At 40.8% G+C, this 23,696-nt stretch overlaps 1 protein-coding gene across 6 annotated transcripts in view; it reads right to left on the reverse strand.

The window, feature by feature from the left end:
* Positions 1-23,696, reverse strand: part of DMD (dystrophin) — a 3,186,583-nt gene that overhangs the window by 1,836,016 nt on the left and 1,326,871 nt on the right. For all 6 annotated transcript variants that reach the window (XM_044284724.1, XM_044284721.1, XM_044284723.1 and 3 more), the window contains one exon: positions 10,739-10,977. In XM_044284724.1, the coding sequence (XP_044140659.1) occupies positions 10,739-10,977 (239 nt within the window). The remainder of the gene's footprint in view (positions 1-10,738; positions 10,978-23,696) is intronic.

Below are 23,696 nucleotides of genomic sequence, written 5' to 3' on the forward strand. Positions count from 1 at the left end.
AAGGAGTACATCCTAGTGAACCTTTTACTCCACACCATACTCTAATAGCCTGCCATGACTTCACATAAAGATTCCTGGCTAATCTAAATTCCCTATCCGAGTTGATCAATTGAAAAGAGGCTAAAAAAATTATCATATGGAGATCTGTTAACTAAATCCCTGCAAAGTGGGCTATCCTTCCATTCACGAAAAAAAAAAAAAAACGGTGCAGCTAAAAAAATAACCCTTAAAACAGGGGAGATTAACTCCTCCACATTCCAGGGGCTTATAGCAATATTCTAATTTAAGTCTAACCCGTTTTCTGCCCGAGAGTAGATCGTTAATAATTCTTTCAATCAACTTAAAATACCTATTCGGGATCCGAACTGGAGAATTCCTAAAGAGATAGAGTAACTAAGGAAGAATCACCATCTTGACTAAAGATATTCTATCAGCCTTTGATAAAGGTAAACAAAGCCAAGTTGTTATTTTTAACCTTAACTTATTTATCAATGGCATCAAATTGAGTGGAATAAAGTATTCTCCCCTAGGGGAGACTGTAATGCCGAGATACTCAGAAGAATTGGCAATTTTCAAAGTGTTCAGTGGGCTATCCTTGGGAAATACTAATTGATCTAAGGGCGTCATTGCTGTATCTAATGGCATAATCGTGGTTTTATCCCAATTTACATCCAGACCTGAGGCTTGTCCAAAAGAGTTTATCATTTCCATAATGGTTAAAAGAGTAAGTTTTGTCTGTTGAATATAGAATAAAATATCATCAGCATATAAGGAAATATGGTCTTCCGTTCCCAATACCCTGAACCCTAATATCCTCGGATCTTGTCTAAGGCTACTTTCACACTTGCGTTCAGAGCGGATCCGTCTGGTGTCTGCACAGACGGATTCGCTCCTATAATGCAGATGATGGGATCTGTTCAGGAAGGATCCGTCTGCATTATAGTTTTTTTAGAAAAAAAAGTGTGAAGTTGCTCAGACGGATCCGTCCAGACTTTACATTGAAAGTCAATAGGGGACGGATCTGTTTGAAAATTGAGCCATATTGTGTCAACTTCAAATGAATCCGTCCCCATTGACTTACATTGTAAGTCTGGACGGATCCACTTGCTCTGCACGGCCAGGCAGACATCCGAACGCTGCAAGCAGCGCTCGGGTGTCTGCCTGCTGAGCGGAGGACAAACGGTGCCAGACTGATGCATTCTGAGCGGATCCGCATCCACTCAGAATGCATTAGGGCAGTACGGATGCGTTCAGGGCCGCTTGTGAGAGCCTTCAAACGGAACTCACAAGCGGAGCCCCGAACGCTAGTGTGAAAGTAGCCTCACCCTGGCAGCCAAAGGTTCGACATAGATATCAAATAAAAGAGGAGAGAGTGGACATCCCTGGCGAGTTCCCCTAGTCATGGGAAAACTTCTTTTAAAGCGCCCATTTATATTTAATCTTGCCATAGGTGATCTATAAAGAAGTTTTACCATGTTAATAAACCTAGGGCCAAAGCCCATCCTATGAAGCACTCTCCATAGGAACCCCCACTTAACTCTATCAAATGCCTTAGGCTACTTTCACACTGCCGTTTCAGGGTCCGCCTGTGAGATCCATTTCAAGCCTCTCACAAGCGGCCCAAAACGGGTCAGTTTAGCCCCAATGCATTCTGAATGGATAAGGATGCGTTCAGAATGCATCAGTTTGCCTCCGTTCAGCCTCCATTGCGCTCTGGAGGCGGACACCAAAACGCTGCTTGCAGATTTTCTTGTAATCATTTTATAATACTTATGTTTAAAGAGGAGGTCTAGGTTTAACCCCTAAAGGACCCTGCCATATTTCACCTTAAGGACAAGGCCATTTTTTGCAAATCTGGCATGTGTCACTTTATGTGGTGATAACTTTAAAACGCTTTTACTTATCCAGGCCATTCTGAGATTGTTTTTTTTCGTTGCATATTGTACTTCATGACAGTGGTAAAGTTAAAAATTAGATTTTTATTTAGAAAACAAAATACCAAATTAACCCAAAATTAGAAAAATTAGCAAATTTCCAAATTTCAATTTCTCTACTTCTATAATACTTTTTAATACCTCAAAAAATACTTATTACTTTACATTCCTCATATGTCTACTTCATGATTGGATCATTTTGTGAATGCCATTTTATTTTTTGGGGATATTAGAAGGCTTAGAAGTTTTGCAGCAAATCTTGAAATTTTTCAGAAAATTTCCAAATCCCACTTTTTAAAGACCAGTTCAGGTCTGAAGTCACTTTGTGAGGCTTACATAATAGAAACCACCAAAAAATAACCACATTTTAGAAACACACCCCTCAAGGTATTCAAAACAGATTTTTATAAAATTTGTTAATCCCTTAGGTGTTCCACAATAATTATTGGAAAATGGAGATCAATTTTTTTGATTTTCACTGTTTTGGCAGATTTTCCATTTTTCCATGCAAGGGTTAACAGCCAAACAAAACTCAATATTTATTTCCCTGATTCTGTAGTTTACAGAAACATCCCATATGTGGTTGTAAACTGCTGTACAGGCAAATGGCAGGGCGCAGAAGGAAAGGAATGCCATATGGTTTTTAGAAGGCAGATTTCACTGGGATAATTTTAAGTTGACATGTCACATTTGAAGACCCCCCTGATGCACCCCCTAGAGTAGAAATTCCCAAAAAGTGAACTCATTTTGGAAACTACACCCCTCGAGGTATTCAAAACAGATTTTACAAACTTTGTAAACCCTTTAGATGTTGCACAAGAATTAATGGAAAATGAAGATAACATTTCTGAATTTCACTTTTATGGTAGATTTTCCATTTTATTCCATTTTCTTCAGCTAACAAAGCAAGGGTTAACAACCAAACACAACTCAATAGTCAGATTTTGCTGGACTGATTTTTGACACCATGTGCCATTTGAAGCCTCCCTTGAAGCACCCTTAGAGTAGAAACTCCAAAAAAGTGACCCCATTTTGAAAATTCCAGGATTAGGTTTCGTTGGTACTATTTTATGGTACATATGATTTTTTGTTGCTCTATTTTACACTTTTTTTGAGGCAAGGTAACAAAAAATATAGCTGTTTTGGCACAGCTTAAATTTTTTGGTATTTACAACGTTCATCTGACAGGTTAGAACATGTAGTATTTTTATAGAGCAGATTGTTGCGGAAGCGACAATACCAACTTTTTTGTTGTTGTTTGTATCAGTTTTATATAATAAAGCATTTTAGAAAAAAAATATGTTTTAGTATCTCCACATTCTGAAAGCCGTATATTTTTTTGGGCGACTGTCTTATGTAGGGGCAAATTTTTTTTCAATACAAGATGATGGTTTGATTTGGTACTATTGTGGGGTGTGTATGAATTTTTTTTTTCTTGCTATTACACTTTTTGTGATTTAACGTGACAAAAACAGTTTTTTTAACACCATTTTTATTTATTAATTTTTTTATGGTGTGACCTAACCTGAGGGGTTAGGTCATGTGATAGTTTTATACAGCAGGATCTTACGCGGAGTTACCTAATATGTATACTTTTTTATTTACTTTATTTATTTACTAGTTTTACTAGTTTTACACAATAACAGCATTTTTGAAACAAAAAATAATAATATTTTAGTTTCTCCATATTCTGAGAGCCAACATATTTTTTTTGGGGGGGGGGGGGGGGCGATTGTCTTAGGTAGGGGCTTATTTTTTGTGGGATGAGGTGATGGTTAGATTGGTACTATTTTGAGGGGCATACGCCATTTTGATAGCTTGAAGTTGCACTTTTAGTGATGTAAGGTGATAAAAAATAATAATTTTTAGCAGAGTTTTTATTTACATTTTTTGATGGTGTTCATTTGAGGGGTTAAGTAGGTCATGTGATAATTTTATAGAGCCGGTTGATACGAATGTAGCAATACCTAATATGTCTACTTTTTTCATTGATTTAAGTTTATAATATAATTCACAATAATATCATTTTTGAAACAAAGAAAAAATCACGTTTTAGTGTCTCCATATTCAAAGAGCCATAGGCCATAGTTATTTTATGTTTTGGGTGATTGTCTTAGGTAGGGTATCATTTTTTACGGGATGAGGTGGCAGTTAGAATGGCACTATTTTGGGGTGCATATGATTTTTTTCATTGCTTGCTATTACACTTTTTGTGATGCAAGGTGAAAAAATAGCTTTTGATACAGTTTAAAAAAAAATTTTTACTGTATTTTTTTTTGGGGTGGTCTAATCCCCTTTACAATGCATCACAATACTTCTGTATTGTGATGCATTGGCTGCAAGTGTATTTCAGACTGTCATACACTTTTAGCCTGCTTGCCTATGAGATCCAGGGGGCTGGATCTCACAGGCGCTCCCGGAAGGCAACCATGATGCTTAAGGAAGGCATTGGGATGGCTTCCCTGCCATCGGGTCCCCGTCATAGCAGCTCAGGAACGCGATGGGAGCTGTCTCCCTCCCTGCACACATTGCACGTGCCGTGGTCAGCACTGACCGCAGCACATCAAGGGTTAATGCACCGGAATCGGTGATTTCACCGATGCTGGCGCATGTAGCAGGGGTCCAGCTATCAGTGACTGCTGGACCCCTGCTGCGGATCCGGCGGGCGCATCTCCTGCAGCCGCCCAATCACAGCGCTGTACAGGTACGGTGCTGGTCCTTAAATCATAGACATCTGTGCCATGCATGTACAACGCAGGTCCTTAAGGGGTTAAACAAAAAAAAAAAACACAGACTTATATGAGCCTCGATAACATCTTCAGTTGCTTCACTTCACAATCGAACAATTAAAAAGTGATTGAAAAGGCATACACTACCTGCTCAGTTAAAATGCTATAAAAAATAATTATATATATATATATATATATATATATATATATATATAGCACAGGTCCATCAAGTCCACCCTTTAATCCTAAGCAGTTTAAAACAACAAAAATAACTGATGCACATTGTCAGGACAACATAAAAGTACAACCTATTTCCCTATTTCCAACACCCTTTCTGTTCATTTGTCTAAAGCAGTTGGTGACTAATATAGTTGTATGTCAAGAATTTTACAAGCACAGCAGAGATTTCAGAGATATACACCAATAGACTTGCTGCCAAAGTTATCCTACCAATAAGTTTCTATGACTGGATCTGTGCCACTGATCGTGAAGTTCATGAAAGCGCTATAATTTAAAGTTTATTCCAAACTGTAAAACCGTCTTACAGATATGTCATAAGACTGATCTCTGGAGCCATTACTTTGTTCATTTTCAGGATATATGATCAACGCTACTAGCCTTCCTTCTTTAAGCCTTCTTTGCAGCACAATAAACTGTGGCTTGCTTTGACACAAAAGGCAACAATATACTGTACTGTAGCATTTATGCAGGACAAGGCTCACTTAAATTTAAAGGAATTATTAACTTTTATGGGCAGCATAAATCTTATAGCAATGATGAAACACTGATAATGTTCCTTTGCAATATCCGCCATGCATGTATTCTGGATGTCGGGAGTTTGAAGATGGGACCTACCCATGAGATGGGCACCACAGCTGATACCTGTGAAAACTGTCTGTAATCAAACATATCTCAGAACACGGACACTTTATCCTCCAGATAATGCAGTCAATAGCAACCATGCCATCTGAGGGAGATGGCTAAGTTTTAAAACAGATTCTGCCCCTCCCCATTGAAAACACCTTATGATGACTCCATTGTAAACCTTCTAATAAGCTTAAAGGGGTTGTCCCATTTCATTAATTGCTGTTAATCAGTTTCCCCAAGTGTCCTTGAATAATCTTCTAAATAACTTCCATTTCCTAACTTGCACGGTTCTCCTAAAAAATGCCTTCATCTGCGCCTCTGTTGTCTACCTGTATCCCATGGATACGGCCAGATACTTGCGGGGCTTGTATGTGCCGCGCCTGCGCACAATGTCCTACCTTCTCCCCAGCCGGCCGCTCGAGAACGCGCACGCATGGCTGTTTTACAAGCTGGGGAGGCGTGTCCTGCATGCTGGAGATAGTGCCGGGGAGAGAGACTGTCTGCCTGCTACGCTGCTGTCCTGCAGATTCTAGAGGAGGGAGGAGGGCCCGGTGGCAGAGGTTAGTGATTGATATGCTCCCCTGGGCCCTATTAGTCACGGGCCGACTCCTTCTGGGCGCCGGAGCACACGGCGTCCTCGGTTGCTATGACGCCGTGCGCTCCCTCCTGCCACCGGAATACAGTGATACATCTTATAGATCATAGCAGTGTATTACTGTTTTCCGGCAGCATGAGGGAGCGCACGGCGTCATAGCAACCGAGGACGCCGTGTGCTCCGGCGCCCAGAAGGAGTCCAGGCAGCAATCCACAGATGACCCCCCCACCCCATAAGTGCCCTCCACAGATGCCCCCCCACCCCATAAGTGCCATCCACAGATGCCCCCACCCCATAAATGCACTCCACAGATGCCCCCACCCCATAAGTGCCCTCCACAGATGCCCCCCCCACCCCATAAGTGCCCTCCACAGATGCCCCCCCACCCCATAAGTGCCCTCCACAGATGCCCCCCCCACCCCATAAGTGCCCTCCACAGATGCCCCCCCCCACCCCATAAGTGCACTCCACAGATGCCCCCACCCCATAAGTGCACTCCACAGATGCCCCCACCCCATAAGTGCCCTCCACAGATGCCCCCCCACCCCATAAGTGCCCTCCACAGATGCCCCCCCACCCCATAAGTGTCCTCCACAGATGCCCCCACCCCATAAGTGCCCTCCACAGATGCCCCCCCCCCATATAAGCTGGGTAATAGGTCAGTGATAATATCAGACACCGGGAAAGCTGGGTAATAAGTCTATAAGACTTATTACCCAGCTTTCCCGGTATCAGATATTATCACTGACTTATTACCCAGCTTTCCCCGTATCAGATATTATCACTGACTTATTACCCAGCTTTCCCGGTGTACAATATTATCACTGACTTATTACCCAGCTTTCCCGGTGAACAATATTATCACTGACTTATTACCCAGCTTTCCCGGTATCAGATATTATCACTGACTTATTACCCAGCTTTCCCGGTGAACAATATTATCACTGACTTATTACCCAGCTTTCCCGGTATCAGATATTATCACTGACTTATTACCCAGCTTTCCCGGTGAACAATATTATCACTGACTTATTACCCAGCTTTCCCGGTGAACAATATTATCACTGACTTATTACCCAGCTTTCCCGGTGAACAATATTATCACTGACTTATTACCCAGCTTTCCCGGTAAAGCTGGGTAATAAGTCAGTGATAATATCTGATACCGGGAAAGCTGGGTAATAAGTCAGTGATAATATTGTTCACCGGGAAAGCTGGGTAATAAGTCAGTGATAATATCTGATACCGGGAAAGCTGGGTAATAAGTCAGTGATAATATCTGATACCGGGAAAGCTGGGTAATAAGTCAGTGATAATATTGTTCACCGGGAAAGCTGGGTAATAAGTCAGTGATAATATTGTACACCGGGAAAGCTGGGTAATAAGTCAGTGATAATATTGTACACCGGGAAAGCTGGGTAATAAGTCTGTAATATTATTGTACACCGGGAAAGCTGGGTAATAAGTCAGTGATAATATTGTACACCAGGAAAGCTGGGTAATAAGTCAGTGATAATATCTGATACCGGGAAAGCTGGGTAATAAGTCAGTGATAATATTGTTCACCGGGAAAGCTGGGTAATAAGTCAGTGATAATATTGTACACCGGGAAAGCTGGGTAATAAGTCAGTGATAATATTGTACACCGGGAAAGCTGGGTAATAAGTCAGTGATAATATTGTACACCGGGAAAGCTGGGTAATAAGTCAGTGATAATATTGTACACCGGGAAAGCTGGGTAATAAGTCAGTAATATTATTGTACACCGGGAAAGCTGGGTAATAAGTCAGTGATAATATTGTACTCCGGGAAAGCTGGGTAATAAGTCAGTGATAATATCTGATACCGGGAAAGCTGGGTAATAAGTCAGTGATAATATCTGATACCGGGAAAGCTGGGTAATAAGTCAGTGATAATATCTGATACCGGGAAAGCTGGGTAATAAGTCAGTGATAATATCAGACATCGGGAAAGCTGGGTAATAAGTCAGTGAATATATCTATCTATATCTAGCACAGATCATATGGCTACTAGCTAACATGCATTTGGGCTGTAGTGATTTATTGTTTTTGCTGCACAGAATGGGTTTGTAACACAGGTTTTATGTGTAAAAGTGTATTAGAATGCAGGACAGCCACAAGTTACTCCATTAGTTCACTAGCATTGGTCAGTGGTCACTGAGTGATTCCCCAGCAGGGGGATGGGCTTTACATACTCTGCAGGCTCCATGTGGATGACTCATCCACATGAACGAGCACGGACTGAGCTCTGAGGGTGAGTCATGAGGAGGCGTGGCCTTCACTCAACTGCCTGAGAAGCAGGAAGTTATCAGGACATTTACTGCTGGTAAGATTGAAACAGCAAAGTGGGACAACCCCTTTAATAGGAAGACTAATAATCTCCATAGACTTCAAATAGTAAACTATTCCAGTCTATAGTAAAAGAGATGGAATGATAACATGCTCAAGTCCCTAAAAATAGACGTAAAATAAATAAATATGAAAAAATATTAAAGAGGTTGTGCAGACAGTACATATTGAGGAACCATCCTCAGGATAGGTAACTGATATCTGATCATGGAGGTCTGATTCCTGGCACCCCTGTCAATAAGCTGTTTGAAGCACTATTCCCTCTTCAAGATTATACTGTGCATTGTCTTGGAGGCACAGTTCAATTACAAATGCTTGCTTCATTTATTTGAATGGGACTAGCACTAGTAAGTACACTGCTCCACTGCTGCAATGATGATGATGATGATGATGTATAGTCTTGTGTACACGCAGTCTTACCCTTAGGGCCTCGATGCGCTTAGCTGGCTGAGAAGAAGGCATGACACTTTGCCATGGGCCACAAATACCTAGAGAATAAGACACCTATTCCTGAGACCAATTTCCTAACACTTATCAATTGGAAAATCAAGAAAAAGGGAAGATGGGAAGGGAGGGAAGGTAGGGGGATCTCAAGGTTCAAAGGGTTCGGACGAGATATAGAAAATATGAAGAGAAGAAAATGTATAAACGTGAGGAAAAGGTATCTTTAAAATTAGAAGGGACATTACCAACTGTGAATTTATAGACTAAGATTTAGGAAAAACCCCAAAATTATATGAACCAAAAATAAGTGTTATATAGGAAGATCAAATGCCTGTTTGAAAAGTAGTTTTCAGTGCACGTCTGAATGAGAGAAGACTGGGAATCATTTTCAGGGCAAGAGGTAGGTGGTTCCAAAATCTGGCCCCTTGAGCCGAAAGGATCTACTTCCACGTCTGATCTTACTAACTTGTGGGATGTTAAAATTCGCAGCGTTACTAGACCTCAATGTCCTCAACGGGTACCTGGTGAATTTACATCACAGGTACAAGGGCCCCACACCATGGAATACCCTATGCATGAAGAATCCAATCTTGAACATCACCCGTTGTTGGACGGGGAGCCAGTGCAAGGCATTAAGAGAGGGAGTGATATGCTCTCGGCAGGCAACACCCGTTAGTAGCTTTGCTGCGGCATTCTGCACAAGTTGAAGTCTATGCAAGTTCTTCTTAGGGAGTCCCATGTACAAGGCATTGCAATAGTCCAACCGACTGCTGATCGCCGCTCCGACCAAGGCTTTCCTGAGAGATGACTCGCGGTGTAATCTTTAAATGGAGGCAGTGCTCTGCTTTTCAAGCTGTTTGGCTGGGTACCAGGAATCAGACCTATCCTCCTACTTTATGTACCCTAAAATGGTACCAATAAAAATGAAAATTTCCCACAAGAAAACAAGCCCTCACACAGCTCTGTATACGGAAGTATAGCTTAAATTTTTTTCTGTATTGTGGCATGACGCCAGCCTGTTAAATGCAGAATTCTGTTATTTCTATAATGCCTTTATCTTGGCTGTGCGCTTTCTTCTTAAGGCACCTTTACCCGAGTAGATGATTGGTACGATTGAGCGACGAATGAGTAATTTCTTGGTAAAGTGAACATTTCAACACTAACCCTAGTCTATAATAATATATAATTTTTTTAATGCTATTTAGGACCCTGTACTACCCTATGCAAACTGTGAGGGTCTCCCTTAATGAGATATCTGTGGAGACTTGGTTCTTTGGCCAAAAAACAGCCATATTCTAATCTGCCACTGTTTGGTAGCCCAATGGAAAAGTTTTGTTATGACACTACATGTCCAAAATACTAAAAACGGTCTTGTCATTTATGATCAAAATACTCTGGTCATTAATAAGTCAGTATGCTTCAAATATCTGCATGCATACAAACCTCACTTGACAGCATATCTTTTGTCCATATAAGTAATGGCTATTAGTGATTATGTTCAATGTTCAAAAACTAGCAATGGTGTTTTTTTTATAAATTCTTAATTAAAGGGGTTTTCCAAGATATGTTTACTGATGACCTATCCTCTTTAAAGGTGATCAGTATCGGCGGGGGTCCGACACATAGGACCCCTGTCATTCAACTGTTTGAAAAGCTACCGAAGCTTGCAATCGTGGTATTGCCTACTCGCATCTTTCCCTAGGCCATGTGAGATCATGCTCATTGGTCACATGACCTGAAGTGAATATTTATGCGAATTATGTGAAACAGAACTTAACAATTGCATATAATATAGCTCACCTTGCATTTCTGTAACTGGGTTTTGACTGCTCCTGTTTCGGAGGCTGTTGTTTGTGCTTTTAGCCAGTGTTCAGCTGTAATTGCTGCATGTTCCAATTGTTGTAACTGGGAGTAAAAGGCAATGATGCTATTTTGATATTCCAGCCAGGAAAGTTTCTCGCTCAGTAACTGACAGAGGTCTGTCCACCGGCTGTTCAGATGTTGAGAAGACTGTTTGATGCTGTCTGCATTAAGGCCATCTAGAAAAAAAAGCATAAATAACATCATTAGAAATAATTTGCACAATATTTAAAGTTATGTTATGGATGAAAGAACAAAAATTGGTTTGTAGCTGGTTGTCACTTATGTTTCTTATAAGAATCTAAAGATATGTTTTAAAGAAGTTTAAGGGTTCAAAATGAAGTTTCCGTGAGGGCTGAACTGTTATGTTTGCACAATCCATATTTGGATACAAATGTTTACCTAATCTCAACCTATTGAAGGTTTGTGCAGGAAGGTGGCAGATGAGGTTTAACAGTCACTCGTGCATACTAAATGGTAAAACACTGGGTAACACTGAGATGGAAAAGAACTTAGTACTTTTAGTGAACAACAAATGTAACTATAGAAACCAATGCCAGTCAGCTACTACCAAGGCCAATAAGATCATGGGTTGCATAGGGGCCATAGATGCCCATGATGAAAACATAGTCCTGCCACTTTACAAATTACTAGTCAGACCTCACATGGAGTACAGTGTACAGTTCTGGGCTTCTGTGAACAAGGCAGACATAACAGAGCTGCAGAGGCTTTGGAGAAGGAAACTAAAGTAATAACTAGAATGGGTGGACTACAGTACCCTTAAAAATTATCAAAATTAGGATTATTCGACTGAGGGTCAGATCTAATAATTATGTATAAATTCAGTATGTCAGGGGGCAGTACAGAGAGCTCTCCCATCATCTATTTATACCTAGGACTGTGACAAGGGGACATCATCTGCGTCTATAAGAAAGAAAGTTTCTACATCAACATAGAAAGGGAATCTTTATGGTAAGAGCAGTGAGACTATGGAACTCTCTGCCTGAGGAGGTGGTAATGGTGAACTCATTAAAAGTTTTCAAGTGGAACCTGGATGTATTTCTGGAGTGTAATAATATTACATGTTATACAGGGTGACCCATGAAAATGAAGCCCACCTCCAATATCAACAAATCAAACTGCCTAATAGTAAATATCTCTTAGTTGCTTATAGCAACCAATCAGAGCTCACTTTTCAGTTCCTACAGGGCTCCTGGTGCCACTGGGGTCTTGGGTTTAAATTTGACCAGGGACAACAGCTGCATGAAGTTTTTATGTTCTTCTTCTTCCCACACTCCAAAAAAATATACAAGTTGGCTTCCCATAAAACTGAGCCTAGTGTGTGTTAGGGTCAAGCACCTATATGGCACTGACTTCCCAGGGGGATTTCTTGCATACCAGTTTTGCAGCAAAATTATTTACTTTTGGCCCTTGTCGCAACTTTTCAAAAGTGGTGAGAAAAGGGGATATGGTGTGGGAGAAGGGCAGGGCCAGTACATTTATATTAATTCACACTAGTTTTCTGGCATTAGACAGGAATCTACGTCAGCTAGGAGGCTGTGATAGAGTTTAGGCTGTTGCATGGCCAGGGCAGATTGTCCATAGACCCTGAAGGGCCCTCCTCATGGCCGGCTAGTGGATGTTTTTGGGGATGTATTTTGTGCTGCTGGCAGTATTTTGTGATGGGCTGTAACATTTGGCTCTGTTGAGGTGGCATAATGTGCCACAATATGGTATTTCTAGCTCTGCCTTCCATCAGTTTGGACCTAACTACAAAATGGGGCCACTTTTAGTATTTTTTCCAGGGTGACTTTAAATTCCCAGTCCGCCCCTGTGCATTGCCTATCGGAGGATGAGACAAATGTATGAGAAGCCTGAGTCTCTACATAAATGTAGTGCATCTTTCTGCTGTGCGGGGGGAATCAAGATCAGAGTGAAAAATGGCAGTCTTGATAAATGTCCCTCATTGTTCATACAGGATATGAGTCATTACCTAAAGTGTATTGAATTATTTTACTGTCTTATGTACTCAGTAGATGATTGCATAATATATTGGAAGTAAGTATTCCTTAATCATACCTTTCATATAAGTACATTAGAACTGGCACTTTAACAAGTAAATCTGTCAGGAATACTTATCATTGACTGGACCAGCTGGAAAAAAAAAATCCTATGTGTGTGCAATTAATAAGATCTACTAAGAAAATGTAACTGCAACAAATGTTAAACAATGTTTGTCACCTCCTGCCAAGAGACATTTATTCTTGTATTTATGTATGTGTTCAGATGGTAAACCAGTATTAAGGTTATTAAGCTGTTTTTATATAATGAACCAGAACTTGAACTCGACTTGAAATAAATTTGTTTTCTAATGACATAGCAGATTTCTTATAATGTTTCTTCCATTATACAAAGACTAAATACAATCAATAAAATAATGATATAGGTATCTGTGCCCTAAATAGTTTAATAAGAGTGTACATTCAGAGTATACAGGCAAAACCCATATATCTACTGTAATTGTCAGCTAAGTGCTTGTTTATCCTATATCAGTGATGGCTAACCTCCGGCACTCCAGCTCCTTAGATATGAAAAGCATGCTGGGAGTCGTAGTTTCACCACAGCTGGAGTGCCAGAGGTTAGCGATCACTGTACTCTAGCTTTTCGATCCAGGATGCTTGTGCTTTCAAATAGAAGACAGAAGTGTCTGGCAGTGACTTATTTCCCAGGAGAAGAAAAAAAAATCTAGCATTGAAACTCAACAAGGCTGATCCTTGAGGGAAAAAATTGTATATCCAGCGTATTACAAAATCCTTGATACTTTATTGAAACAAAATTAACAACAGAAAAGACGTCAGGTGCATGAGCAAAAAAAAAAATCATGTATTCTCTGTTGTTATTTTTACATCCATAAAGTACTTTGATGTGTATGGGAGCCTTAACAGTATCAACATGATAACAGTCTTCTGGTAGCACAAAATTTCCCAGATTTACCTCAAAGCACCATGTGGGTGTAGATTTAGGGGGAGATTTATCAAAACTAGGGTAAAGGAAAACTGGCTTAGTTGCCCATACCAACCAATCAGATTCCACCTTTCATTTTTCAGAGCTCCTTTGAAAAACGTTAAGTGGTATCTGATTGGTTGCTATGGGCAACTAAGCCAGTTTTCCTTTAGATCAATTTTGATAACTCTCCACCAAAATGTACGAAGGGAACTGTAGGATTATGTAAGTTAACCCTATTTGAGCCTTTTTCCTCTAACAAAGGTGGGGTGAGTCAGGGTGGAAATAGGTGATATTTAGTGTTGAATGAAGCAAGCTTCGGATCATAGATCTGAGGTTGCTTCGGTTAAAACGTAATATGCATGCTGTATGTGTGGTTATCACCACATCTGAAGTCGCTCTGGTGCCAGCTGGTACCTTAGTAGCGAAGCCAACTTCAGCCAAGTCCAAAGTTATTCACCAAAGCCTTGTAAGATTTCGGTAATAACAAATTTAACCTCACTGGAACCCATACATTTGAATGTTGTATGTACGTATTTCCATACAGCATTCAAACTAATATTAAAATTATTAATTAATAAAAATTAAAAAAATAAACAGGCATACTACATTTTCAAGATGTCCAGTGGTAATAGGGTTTGAAGGGTACAGGATTACATAAAGGAGAAGAGAAAAAAATCCTAAACTTTCAGATTCGTTACCATTTTCCTCTTAAAGTATCCTCCTTTTTTGTTCCTTTATATGCCCTGCCCCAATACTCATTATTATGTTGGCAGACTATTGCCTAGTGTTTATTGACCCAGTATTTTTTTTTTCTCTTTTGTATAGCGTTGTGAACCTTTCTATCAACCTTTATCATAAATATACTGCTTCCATATACATATACTACAATATGTCACTTTAACTTTTTTTTTTTTACCCCCTTCAGTCTCGGAAGGGCTTTTTTCAGACTAACATTATGAGTTCCAGTAGGCTGTTCTACCAGAGAACACTGTCAGGTGTTATGGCAATGCTTGCCGGCGCCATTGACTATAATGAAGTCCAGCGGAGAGACGGCTGCTACCCTGCAAATATGCAGCATGCAGAGGTTTTTGTTGGACTAAATTCTGACATATTTGCAGGGTGCTGACCACCTTTCAGCCTGATCCCATTATAATGCCAGATCTCCGCCTGAACAGCCTACTAGATCTCATAACGCTAGTGCAAAACTTGCCTCTTTAGATCCATGGGTTACCATAATTAAATAATTACTGACATACCACAATGTGAGTTTACATTTTTTGCCTCCACAAGTAAACAGAACATGGGCTTAAATATTAACTGCAATGCTGTATTCACCTGCATGTAGAAAACTAAAGCCACAGGTCTCCTTTGTAAAGAGATGATACTATTAGCCATATCTTTTTCTGCATTGACTTCACCACTATGCAAGCCTAAGCACTATTGGTCTACAGGGGTGTGTAAACTTTTTATATCCACTGTATATAATTAGCATGTATGGGTGTGCAGTATATGATCTACAAGAAAGGAATCATACACAAATTGGTTGACAGTGTCTTCTACGTGAATGAGTGGACCAAGCAAATGCCACAAAAACATCCCCCAGATAATAATGCTGCCTCCACCAACTTGTGTTCTTCTATCGATGGTTGCAGGGTGTTTTCTGATGTTTTTCACCTGATACACCAACATTCATCCGCTTGATAAAGCAGAAAATGTGACTAATCAGAGAAGGCAACTCTTTTTCATATCAGCTAATGAAGTTGCCAAACAATAAACTGTCAACTGAGTGCATCTTTCATTCAGAATTAAAGGGGTTGGCCACTCTCTATGTATTTGCTGCTACTGCTTGGGAGGCAGGGAAAAGGTTAATTTCCTAATGTATGTCAATAAGCAGATCTGCCTGTATTTTGCATTATCTGAAGCCACGTCCCCTGAGCCCGCTCTGCCCTGCAGCTGAATCCATCCATGGAGGAGACGGAGGATGGAGTAGGATGAGGAGAAGAAGAGGCAGGCCTGCATGCAATCTTTGGCGATAACACCAAATCCACACGGGAGCCAAGGGTCACATGCTTGACAGCCGTCAAAAGGTTCACCCATAATAAAAGTTATGTACCTTCCCTGCCCGTGTTTTCTATACCACGTGTCTAAGGTCTGATGTATCTTAGCACCGACAATGTGTGCCAGAGATATATTCACTTGTTGCTGAACGTGCCCATATAGCTTTGGGATGCACTTCTGGGAGAAATATATCCTTACAGGGACCTTCCATTGCACTGTGCCAATGACCACAAATTTTCTAAAGGCCTCCTAGTCCACCAGTTTATATTCTGGCCGTTGGGCAAGAGGGTTAACCGGCGTCATCAACTTTTTCTGTTTGAGCATTTGGGCCACAGAAGCCTGCCTTCTGCCAGATGAATGTGACGATGGCACAGTGAAAGGTGGAGTGGAGGACAAATGGGAGGAGAGAGGAGAAGGAAAAGAGGCAGGACGTGGAGCGTCGGGAGTGTGGCTTTGTGGGTTCCGACGGCGTTGCTCACACTAGGCTCGGTGATGGAAGGTCAGGTGCCTTCTTAATGTGGTCGTCCATAAGTGACTGTTGGGCTTACTTCGACTTATGCGTTGACAACACTATTGTTAGAAGCTGACACGTTAAAAAAAGCACATTGCAGAGCCATGTGCCGGCATCCTGGGAGCGCCAGAAGTAACCTTGCATGGTGAATGGCTCGTTCTAGATACATTTGCAGCCTGCTTTTTGCCTACTGTGCCCTGCAAGTTCTGCCTGCTTCTCCTCCTTCTCCCTATCTGCTGCTCCGTCTCTCCTTCTGAACTCCCCTCCTCTTCCTCTCTTTTGAGCACCCACATGATAATATAAGATGCCTTTATTGTCACTGTACAGTACAATGTAATACAATGTACAATACAATGAAATGTTGTTTGGAGCAATCCTAGATGCCATGGACAGAGGAACAAGAACTGATATTTAAACTAAAGCATTACACTAGAAAAAAACAAAACATTGCACTAGAAACATTGCACAAAACATTGCATGATCGTCAATTTCATCACCACTGACATTTGAGATCTCGGAGTAGGCAATAACAACAGGGACCTCCTCCTTGGGCTTATCTGGGTACTGTCATCAGACCGCTGGGTGGTGGCCGTAGCTACCTCCTCTTCCTCATCCGATGTCTAGAATGGCTGCGCATCAGTAAGGTCTGGGAATGGATGGGAAAATAATTCCTCTGACTCGAGTGGAGAAGCTATTGTGGTGTCTTTGGGGGTGCACACAGTAGAGAGTGAGGAGGGTGCAGATACAAATGATGAGGAGGGTAGAGAAGCAGAAGGCTTAGTGAGCCACTCAACCAACTCTGGTGCACCCTTTGAAGTAATCACACTTGCCTTCTTCAACTTCCCACATAGGATCCGGCCTGGTGCACCGACCCGACCCATACTAACCCTGCGGAACTGCCTGCTTCTTCCTCTGCCTGTCATTTTCATAATTACCCTGTGCCTAAGTCCCTAGAGAAAAGCAGTATTTGTGGAAGCGGGTATATCGCAGGCCTCAATCAATATTTGGTGGAAGCTGGTATTTCAAACCCCTTAATCACTATTTGGTGGAAGCATGTAGATTGTAGCCCTTAATCAATATTTGGTGGAAGCAGGTATATCAAGATCCTTAATCAGTATTTTGCGGAAGCAGGTATATCGCACCCCTCAGTCAATATTTGATGGAAACAGGTATATCAAACCCCTTAATCAGAATTTTGTGGAAGCAGGTATATCGTAGCCCTCAATCAATATTTTGTGGAAGCAGAAATATCAAGCAAGCCCCTTAAATCAGTATCTGGTGGAAGCAGGTATATCTCACCCCTCAGTCAATATTTGGTGGAAACGGGTATATTGAACCCCTTAATCAGTATTTTGTGGATATCAAACCCCTTAATCAGTATTTTGTGGAAGCAGGTATATCTCAGTCCTCAATCAGTATTTTGTGGAAGCAGATATATCGAACCCCTTAATCAGTATTTTGTGGAAGCAGGCATATCTCTGCCCTTGATCAGTATTTTGTGGAAGCAGGTATATCACAGGCCTCAATCAATATTTAGTGGAAACAGGTATATTTAACCCCTTAATCAGTATTTTGTGGAAGCAGGTATATCTTTGGCCTCAATCAATATTTGGTGGAAACAGGAATATTGAACCCCTTAATCAGAATTTTGTGAAAGCAGGTATATTGCAGCCCTCAATCAGTATTTTATAGAAGCAGATATATAAAACTCCTTAATCAATATTTTGTGGAAGCAGGCTTCAATCAATATTTGGTAAAAAACAGATATATCAAACCCCTTAATCATTATTTTGTGGAAGCGGGTATATCACAGGCCTCAATCAATATTTGGTGGAAGAAGGTATATCAAACTCCTTAATAAGTATTTTGTAGAAGCAGGCATATCTCACTCCTCAATCAATATTTGGTGGCAGCAGGCATATCGAACCCCTTAATCAGTATTTTGTGGAAGCAGGTATATCACACCCCTCAATTATTTTTTTTGCCACAACAGTGATATCATACCACCCTGTTTATTTCGAACAACAGGTACATCGCAGCCCTCAATCAATATTTTGTGGAAGAAGGTATATCACACTCCTCAATGAGTTGTTTTGGGGCAACAGGTAAATCACACCTATTGTAATTAGTTTTTCCAGTAGCGTTTGTCCCTCTATATAGCTGCAGTATCGCAACAGAACCACCCACACACACTGATGAGGACAGTATACTACTACAGAGGGATCTAGATAGATTGGAGGCTTGGGCAGATAAGTGGCAGATGAGGTTTAACACTGATAAATGTAAAGTTATGCACATGGGAAGGAATAATGCAAGTCACCCGTACATACTAAATGGTAAAACACTTGGTAACACTGACATGGAAAAGGATCTAGGAATTTTAATAAACAGCAAACTAAGCTGCAAAAACCAGTGTCAGGCAGCTGCTGCCAAGGCCAATAAGATAATGGGTTGCATCAGAAGGGGCATAGATTCCCGTGATAAGAACATAGTCCTTTACAAATCGCTAGTCAGACCACACATGGAGTACTGTGTACAGTTCTGCGCTCCTGTAAACAAGGCAGACATAGCAGAGCTGGAGAAGGTCCAGAGGAAGGTAACTAAAGTAATAACTGGAATGGGGCAACTACAGTACCCTGAAAGATTATTAAAATTAGGGCTATTCACTTTAGAAAAAAGATGACTGAGGGGAGATCTAATTAATATGTATAAATATATCAGGGGTCAGTACAGAGATCTAGCACATCAGCTATTTATCCCCAGGACTGTGACTGTGACGAGGGGACAACTCTCTGCCTGAGGAGGTGGTGATGGTGAGTACAATAAAGGAATTCAAGAGGGGCCTGGATGTATTTCTGGAGTGTAATAATATTACAGGCTATAGCTACTAGAGAGGGGTCATTGATCCAGGGAGTTATTCTGATTGCCTGATTGGAGTCGGGAAGGAATTTTTTATTCCCCTAAAGTGGGTAAAAATGGCTTCTACCTCACAGTTTTTTTTTTTTGCCTTCCTCTGGATCAACTCGCAGGCTAACAGGCCGATGTACTATGTTAATATGTTATATCACACCTATCGATAGTACATTTATACCAGTCCTTTAAAGGACTTTTTTGGCCCAATTATCTAGCGTTTGTTGGCCCTAACAGCCTGTTCCTGCTCCATAAGGCAGCCTTTCCCTACACTGGCAAAATACAGAATTTAAAATGGCTGCCAGATCGGGTTCTTTCATAGGGTGGGTGGGGGTGTCCATGTGCTGAAACATCTCAATTGGCTGTCCTGTCCCACCTGATGGATGTGTCATGGGTCAAAGTTCGGCGCAATGCAAAATAATATGGATAAAAAATAAATCCTTAATATGGATAAGGATAAAAAAATGCTTTTTTTTTCCTTAAGTGAAAAAGTGACTTATGTGGTTGCCAGTTTGGTAGTCCAGTATATAGGAGGAATATATCAGGATAATCGTTCAGATAATATTTGTTTCCTGAATCCATGTATGGTATTTCAACAACAACTTTATTCAGACACAAACAATATTTTTAAGGTTATAAACTGTTATATCTATATAGCCTACAGGTGGCAGTAAACATGTAAACTTGTATAACTCCTAACATCCTCCCTTTCTTGTGAAATCAAGTAATATATAACATAAGATGATTGGATAACACAACACATTCCAAAGGTGACAATGTTTTATATAATGTATCTAGCATACAAAATCCTTATATCTTGCTGGTGTCCTAATAACCTTAGTTCTAGTATGTCTTGGTGTGACAGGAGCTTCACATTGTTGCATATGATCATCCATCCCTGTTTCTTCGGGAGTTGTCTCATCTGGAGATTTACCTGGTGTAATCACTTCACTTAATTCAATGTCAGATTTGTCATCCACAGTCCTCAGAAACTTCCTGTTTCTTCTGTACAACTGTCCATTTCCTTCCACTTTATAAGATCGTGGAGCAACTTTCTCCAAACAAATACCTTGTCGCCAAATTTACTCTGTTGACTACGGCGAGAGTTGTATTCGCATTGGCTGACCAATGCTTAGTTCGGGAAGTTTCTTGGCTCCTTTATCATAATATGCCTTTGCTTTTTTGCATCTTTCAGTTAGGTTCTCAACCACATCTTTTATAACCTTTGTAAACAGCAGTTTCCTAGCAGTCGGAAGTAAAGTCCTGGTCCTTCTTGACATTAGCCGTTGTACAGGACTACTGCTGGTGCCTTCTGATGGGGTATTTCTCCAGTCAAGAACTGCTTTCCAGATATCCTTGTTATCTCGTTTAGCTTTCTATATGAGTGATTTTGCTATTTTTACAGTAGCTTCAGCTTTACCGTTGGACTGACTGTGATATGGGGATGATGTAAGATGTTCAAATTCCCACTCTCTACAAAATCGTGCAAACTCTGAGCTGACAAACTGTGGTCCATTATCTGTAATTACAGAATCAGGGTTTCCATGTCTGCTAAAATGTGCTTTGCAACAATCTATAATTGTTTTAGAGGTGGTATCAGAAACTAAATCATTTTCCCAGAAATCTGAATAATAATCAACAATTATTAAGTAATCTTGTCCTGTTAAGGAAAATAAGTCCATGTCTAGTTTACTCCAGGGTAGTGTGGGCAATTTGTGAGTCTTCAGTGGTTCTTTTGTTTGTTTACGCATATACTCATTGCAAGCATTACAGTTCTTTATTGCCTCTATAATATCTGGGCCCATGTGTGGCCAAAAGATTACATCCTTGGCCTTGAGAAGGCATTCTTCTATTCCTAAGTGGCTAGAATGAGTCCTCGCTATCATTTCTGGGTGCACAATTTTTGGTATGATGACTCTGTGTCCTTTCTACAGAATTCCATTTTGTATGCTTATCTCATGTCTAAAGCCCCAGTAGTTCCTAATATGGTATTTTTTCTTTGTGGTCTGGCCATCCTGTAAGAACAGTTGTTTTTAATGCTTGCAAGACTTCATCTTGTTCTGTGAACTTCTGAATTTGTTGTAGGAGCAAATCAGACGCTCTTAGATATTCTGCAAAGTTGATCTCTTCCAGTTCCTTAGAAAATGCATCCTCTGATTGCATCAAGGAAATCTCATAATCTGGGGGGATCCTTGTCCATTGTTTTGTGAGGTAATGCTGTTCTTGATAAGAAGTCTGCAATATACATTTCTGATCTTTTTTTGTAAACCACATTCATGTTGTATTTTTGCAACTGTAGCATGATGTGCTGTAGACATTTTGGCGCTACTAGGAGAGTTTTAAAAAAAAAATGCTCTCTAGTGGCTTATGAGCAGTCTCAATGTTAATAATATTTTTTCCATGTAAGTACTAATTAAACTTCTGGCATGCATATACAATAGCAAGACATTCCTTTTCAATCTGGGCATATCTTTGTTCTGTTGAAGGTAGTGTACGTGATGCAAACTTCACTGGCTGACCTCCTTGCAAAAGTGTTACTCCAAGACCTTTTTCTTGATCAGGACGCAGGCCTTCTGCTGTGAGTAAATGGCCCATGTATGGTACCGAAGATAGCCTCAATCTCAGCTTCTTTTTATTGAATTTTAGGTTCAGCTTTCGTGCTCTCTCTGAGTCCAATCAAATTCTTGTCATGATCCTTTGTGGCATCCTCTGTAGAGTCAACCCAGCCATACACCAATATATCATCTGCAATAACTTCCACTCCGGGCAGGCCTTCTACTGCTTCATGTTGTCTACGTTGATATTATTCTGGCTCAGTAGCAATCCCAAAAGGCATGCGTAGCCATCAGTAACGCCCAAAAGGAGTCCAGAATGTAGTGAGATAACTGCTTTTAGTGTCCAGTTTTACTTGCCAGAAGCCATCCTTAGCATCCAAGACAGAACATACTTTTGCATTTGTTAAACTTGGCAGAATTTCCTCTATAGTGGGCATTGGATAATGTGAACATTTTAGTGCTTTATTTAAGTCTTTTGGATCAATGCATATTCGCAGCTTGCCTGGTTTCTTCAGCAATCATACTAATTATCCATGTCGTAGGTTCTATGTCCTTTTTTATCACTCCCAGTGTCTCTAATCTCTCTATTTTCGCCTTTAAGTCTGCTTTAAGTGGAGCCGGCACTCTACGTGGTTGGCGTTGAACAGGAGGCATTACTTCATCTATTTCTAGGTGATACTCTCCATGTAGACACCCTAGTCCTTTGAAAATGTCTCTATATTCAGTTGTGATCATTTCATAAGAAATGGGTGAAGTTGTAGTTGTTTGCTGGTCATCATGTAATAATACATTATGTTCTACATTCTGTGTGAGGAGGCCCATTTTCTGACATGTTTCTGCTGAGAGAAGTGGTTTGTGGTATAATTGTACCATTTTAATTTGACATTACTCTTCTGTAATATTGGATTTCCTTCTTTGACAATTTTGCAATAGTCTTTGTATGTCATAAGGTTGCAGGTGGCCACACAGTCTAACTGACCTTTTCCCTGCTTCTCTGTCAATTCTAAGTTCTAGTGGTACAAATCACTGTGATCCCAGACTGCTTACTGCTCTTATTTGATGAATAATAGTGAATACTGATTCTTCTGAGCTGCTGCTCTTGATCTGTACAGCCATATGTATTCTGGCATTTTCTTTCTGCCTGCGTTCTCTAGAAAAATGTTTTTGCTTTTTGCATTTACTACAGGTTTCTCCATATGCAGGACAGTGGTCTCTGCCCCAGGGGTGGTTGTTTCCACAGTATCTACATCTGATGTCAACAGACTGTGTTTTTATATGTTTTAGGCCTCATGCGCACGACCGTTGTGTGCATCCGTGGCCGTTGTGCCGTTTTCCTTTTTTTTTCACGGACCCATTGACTTTCAATGGGTCCGTGGAAAAATCGGAAAATGCACCGTTTTGCAGCCGAGACCGTGATCCGTGTATCCTGTCCGTCCCAAAAATATGACCTGTCCTATTTTTTTGACGGACAACGGTTCACGGACCCATTCAAGTCAATGGGTCTGTGAAAGAACACGGATGCACACAAGATTGGCATCCGTGTCCGTGATCCGTGGCCGTAGGTTACTTTCATACAGACGGATCCAAAGATCCGTCTGCATAGAAGCTTTTTCAGATCTAAGTTTTCACTTTGTGAAAACTCAGATCCGACAGTATATTCTAACACAGAAGCGTTCCCATGGTGATGGGGACGCTTCTAGTTAGAATACACTACAAACTGTGTACAAGACTGCCCCCTGCTGCCTGGCAGCACCCGATCTCTTACAGGGGGCCGTGATCAGCACAATTAACCCCTTCAGGTGCGGCACCTGAAGGGGTTAATTGTACTGTCATATCCCCCTGTAAGAGATCAGGGCTG

Source organism: Bufo gargarizans, chromosome 3 (genome assembly GCF_014858855.1).
Source record: "Bufo gargarizans isolate SCDJY-AF-19 chromosome 3, ASM1485885v1, whole genome shotgun sequence".
NCBI lineage: Eukaryota > Metazoa > Chordata > Amphibia > Anura > Bufonidae > Bufo > Bufo gargarizans.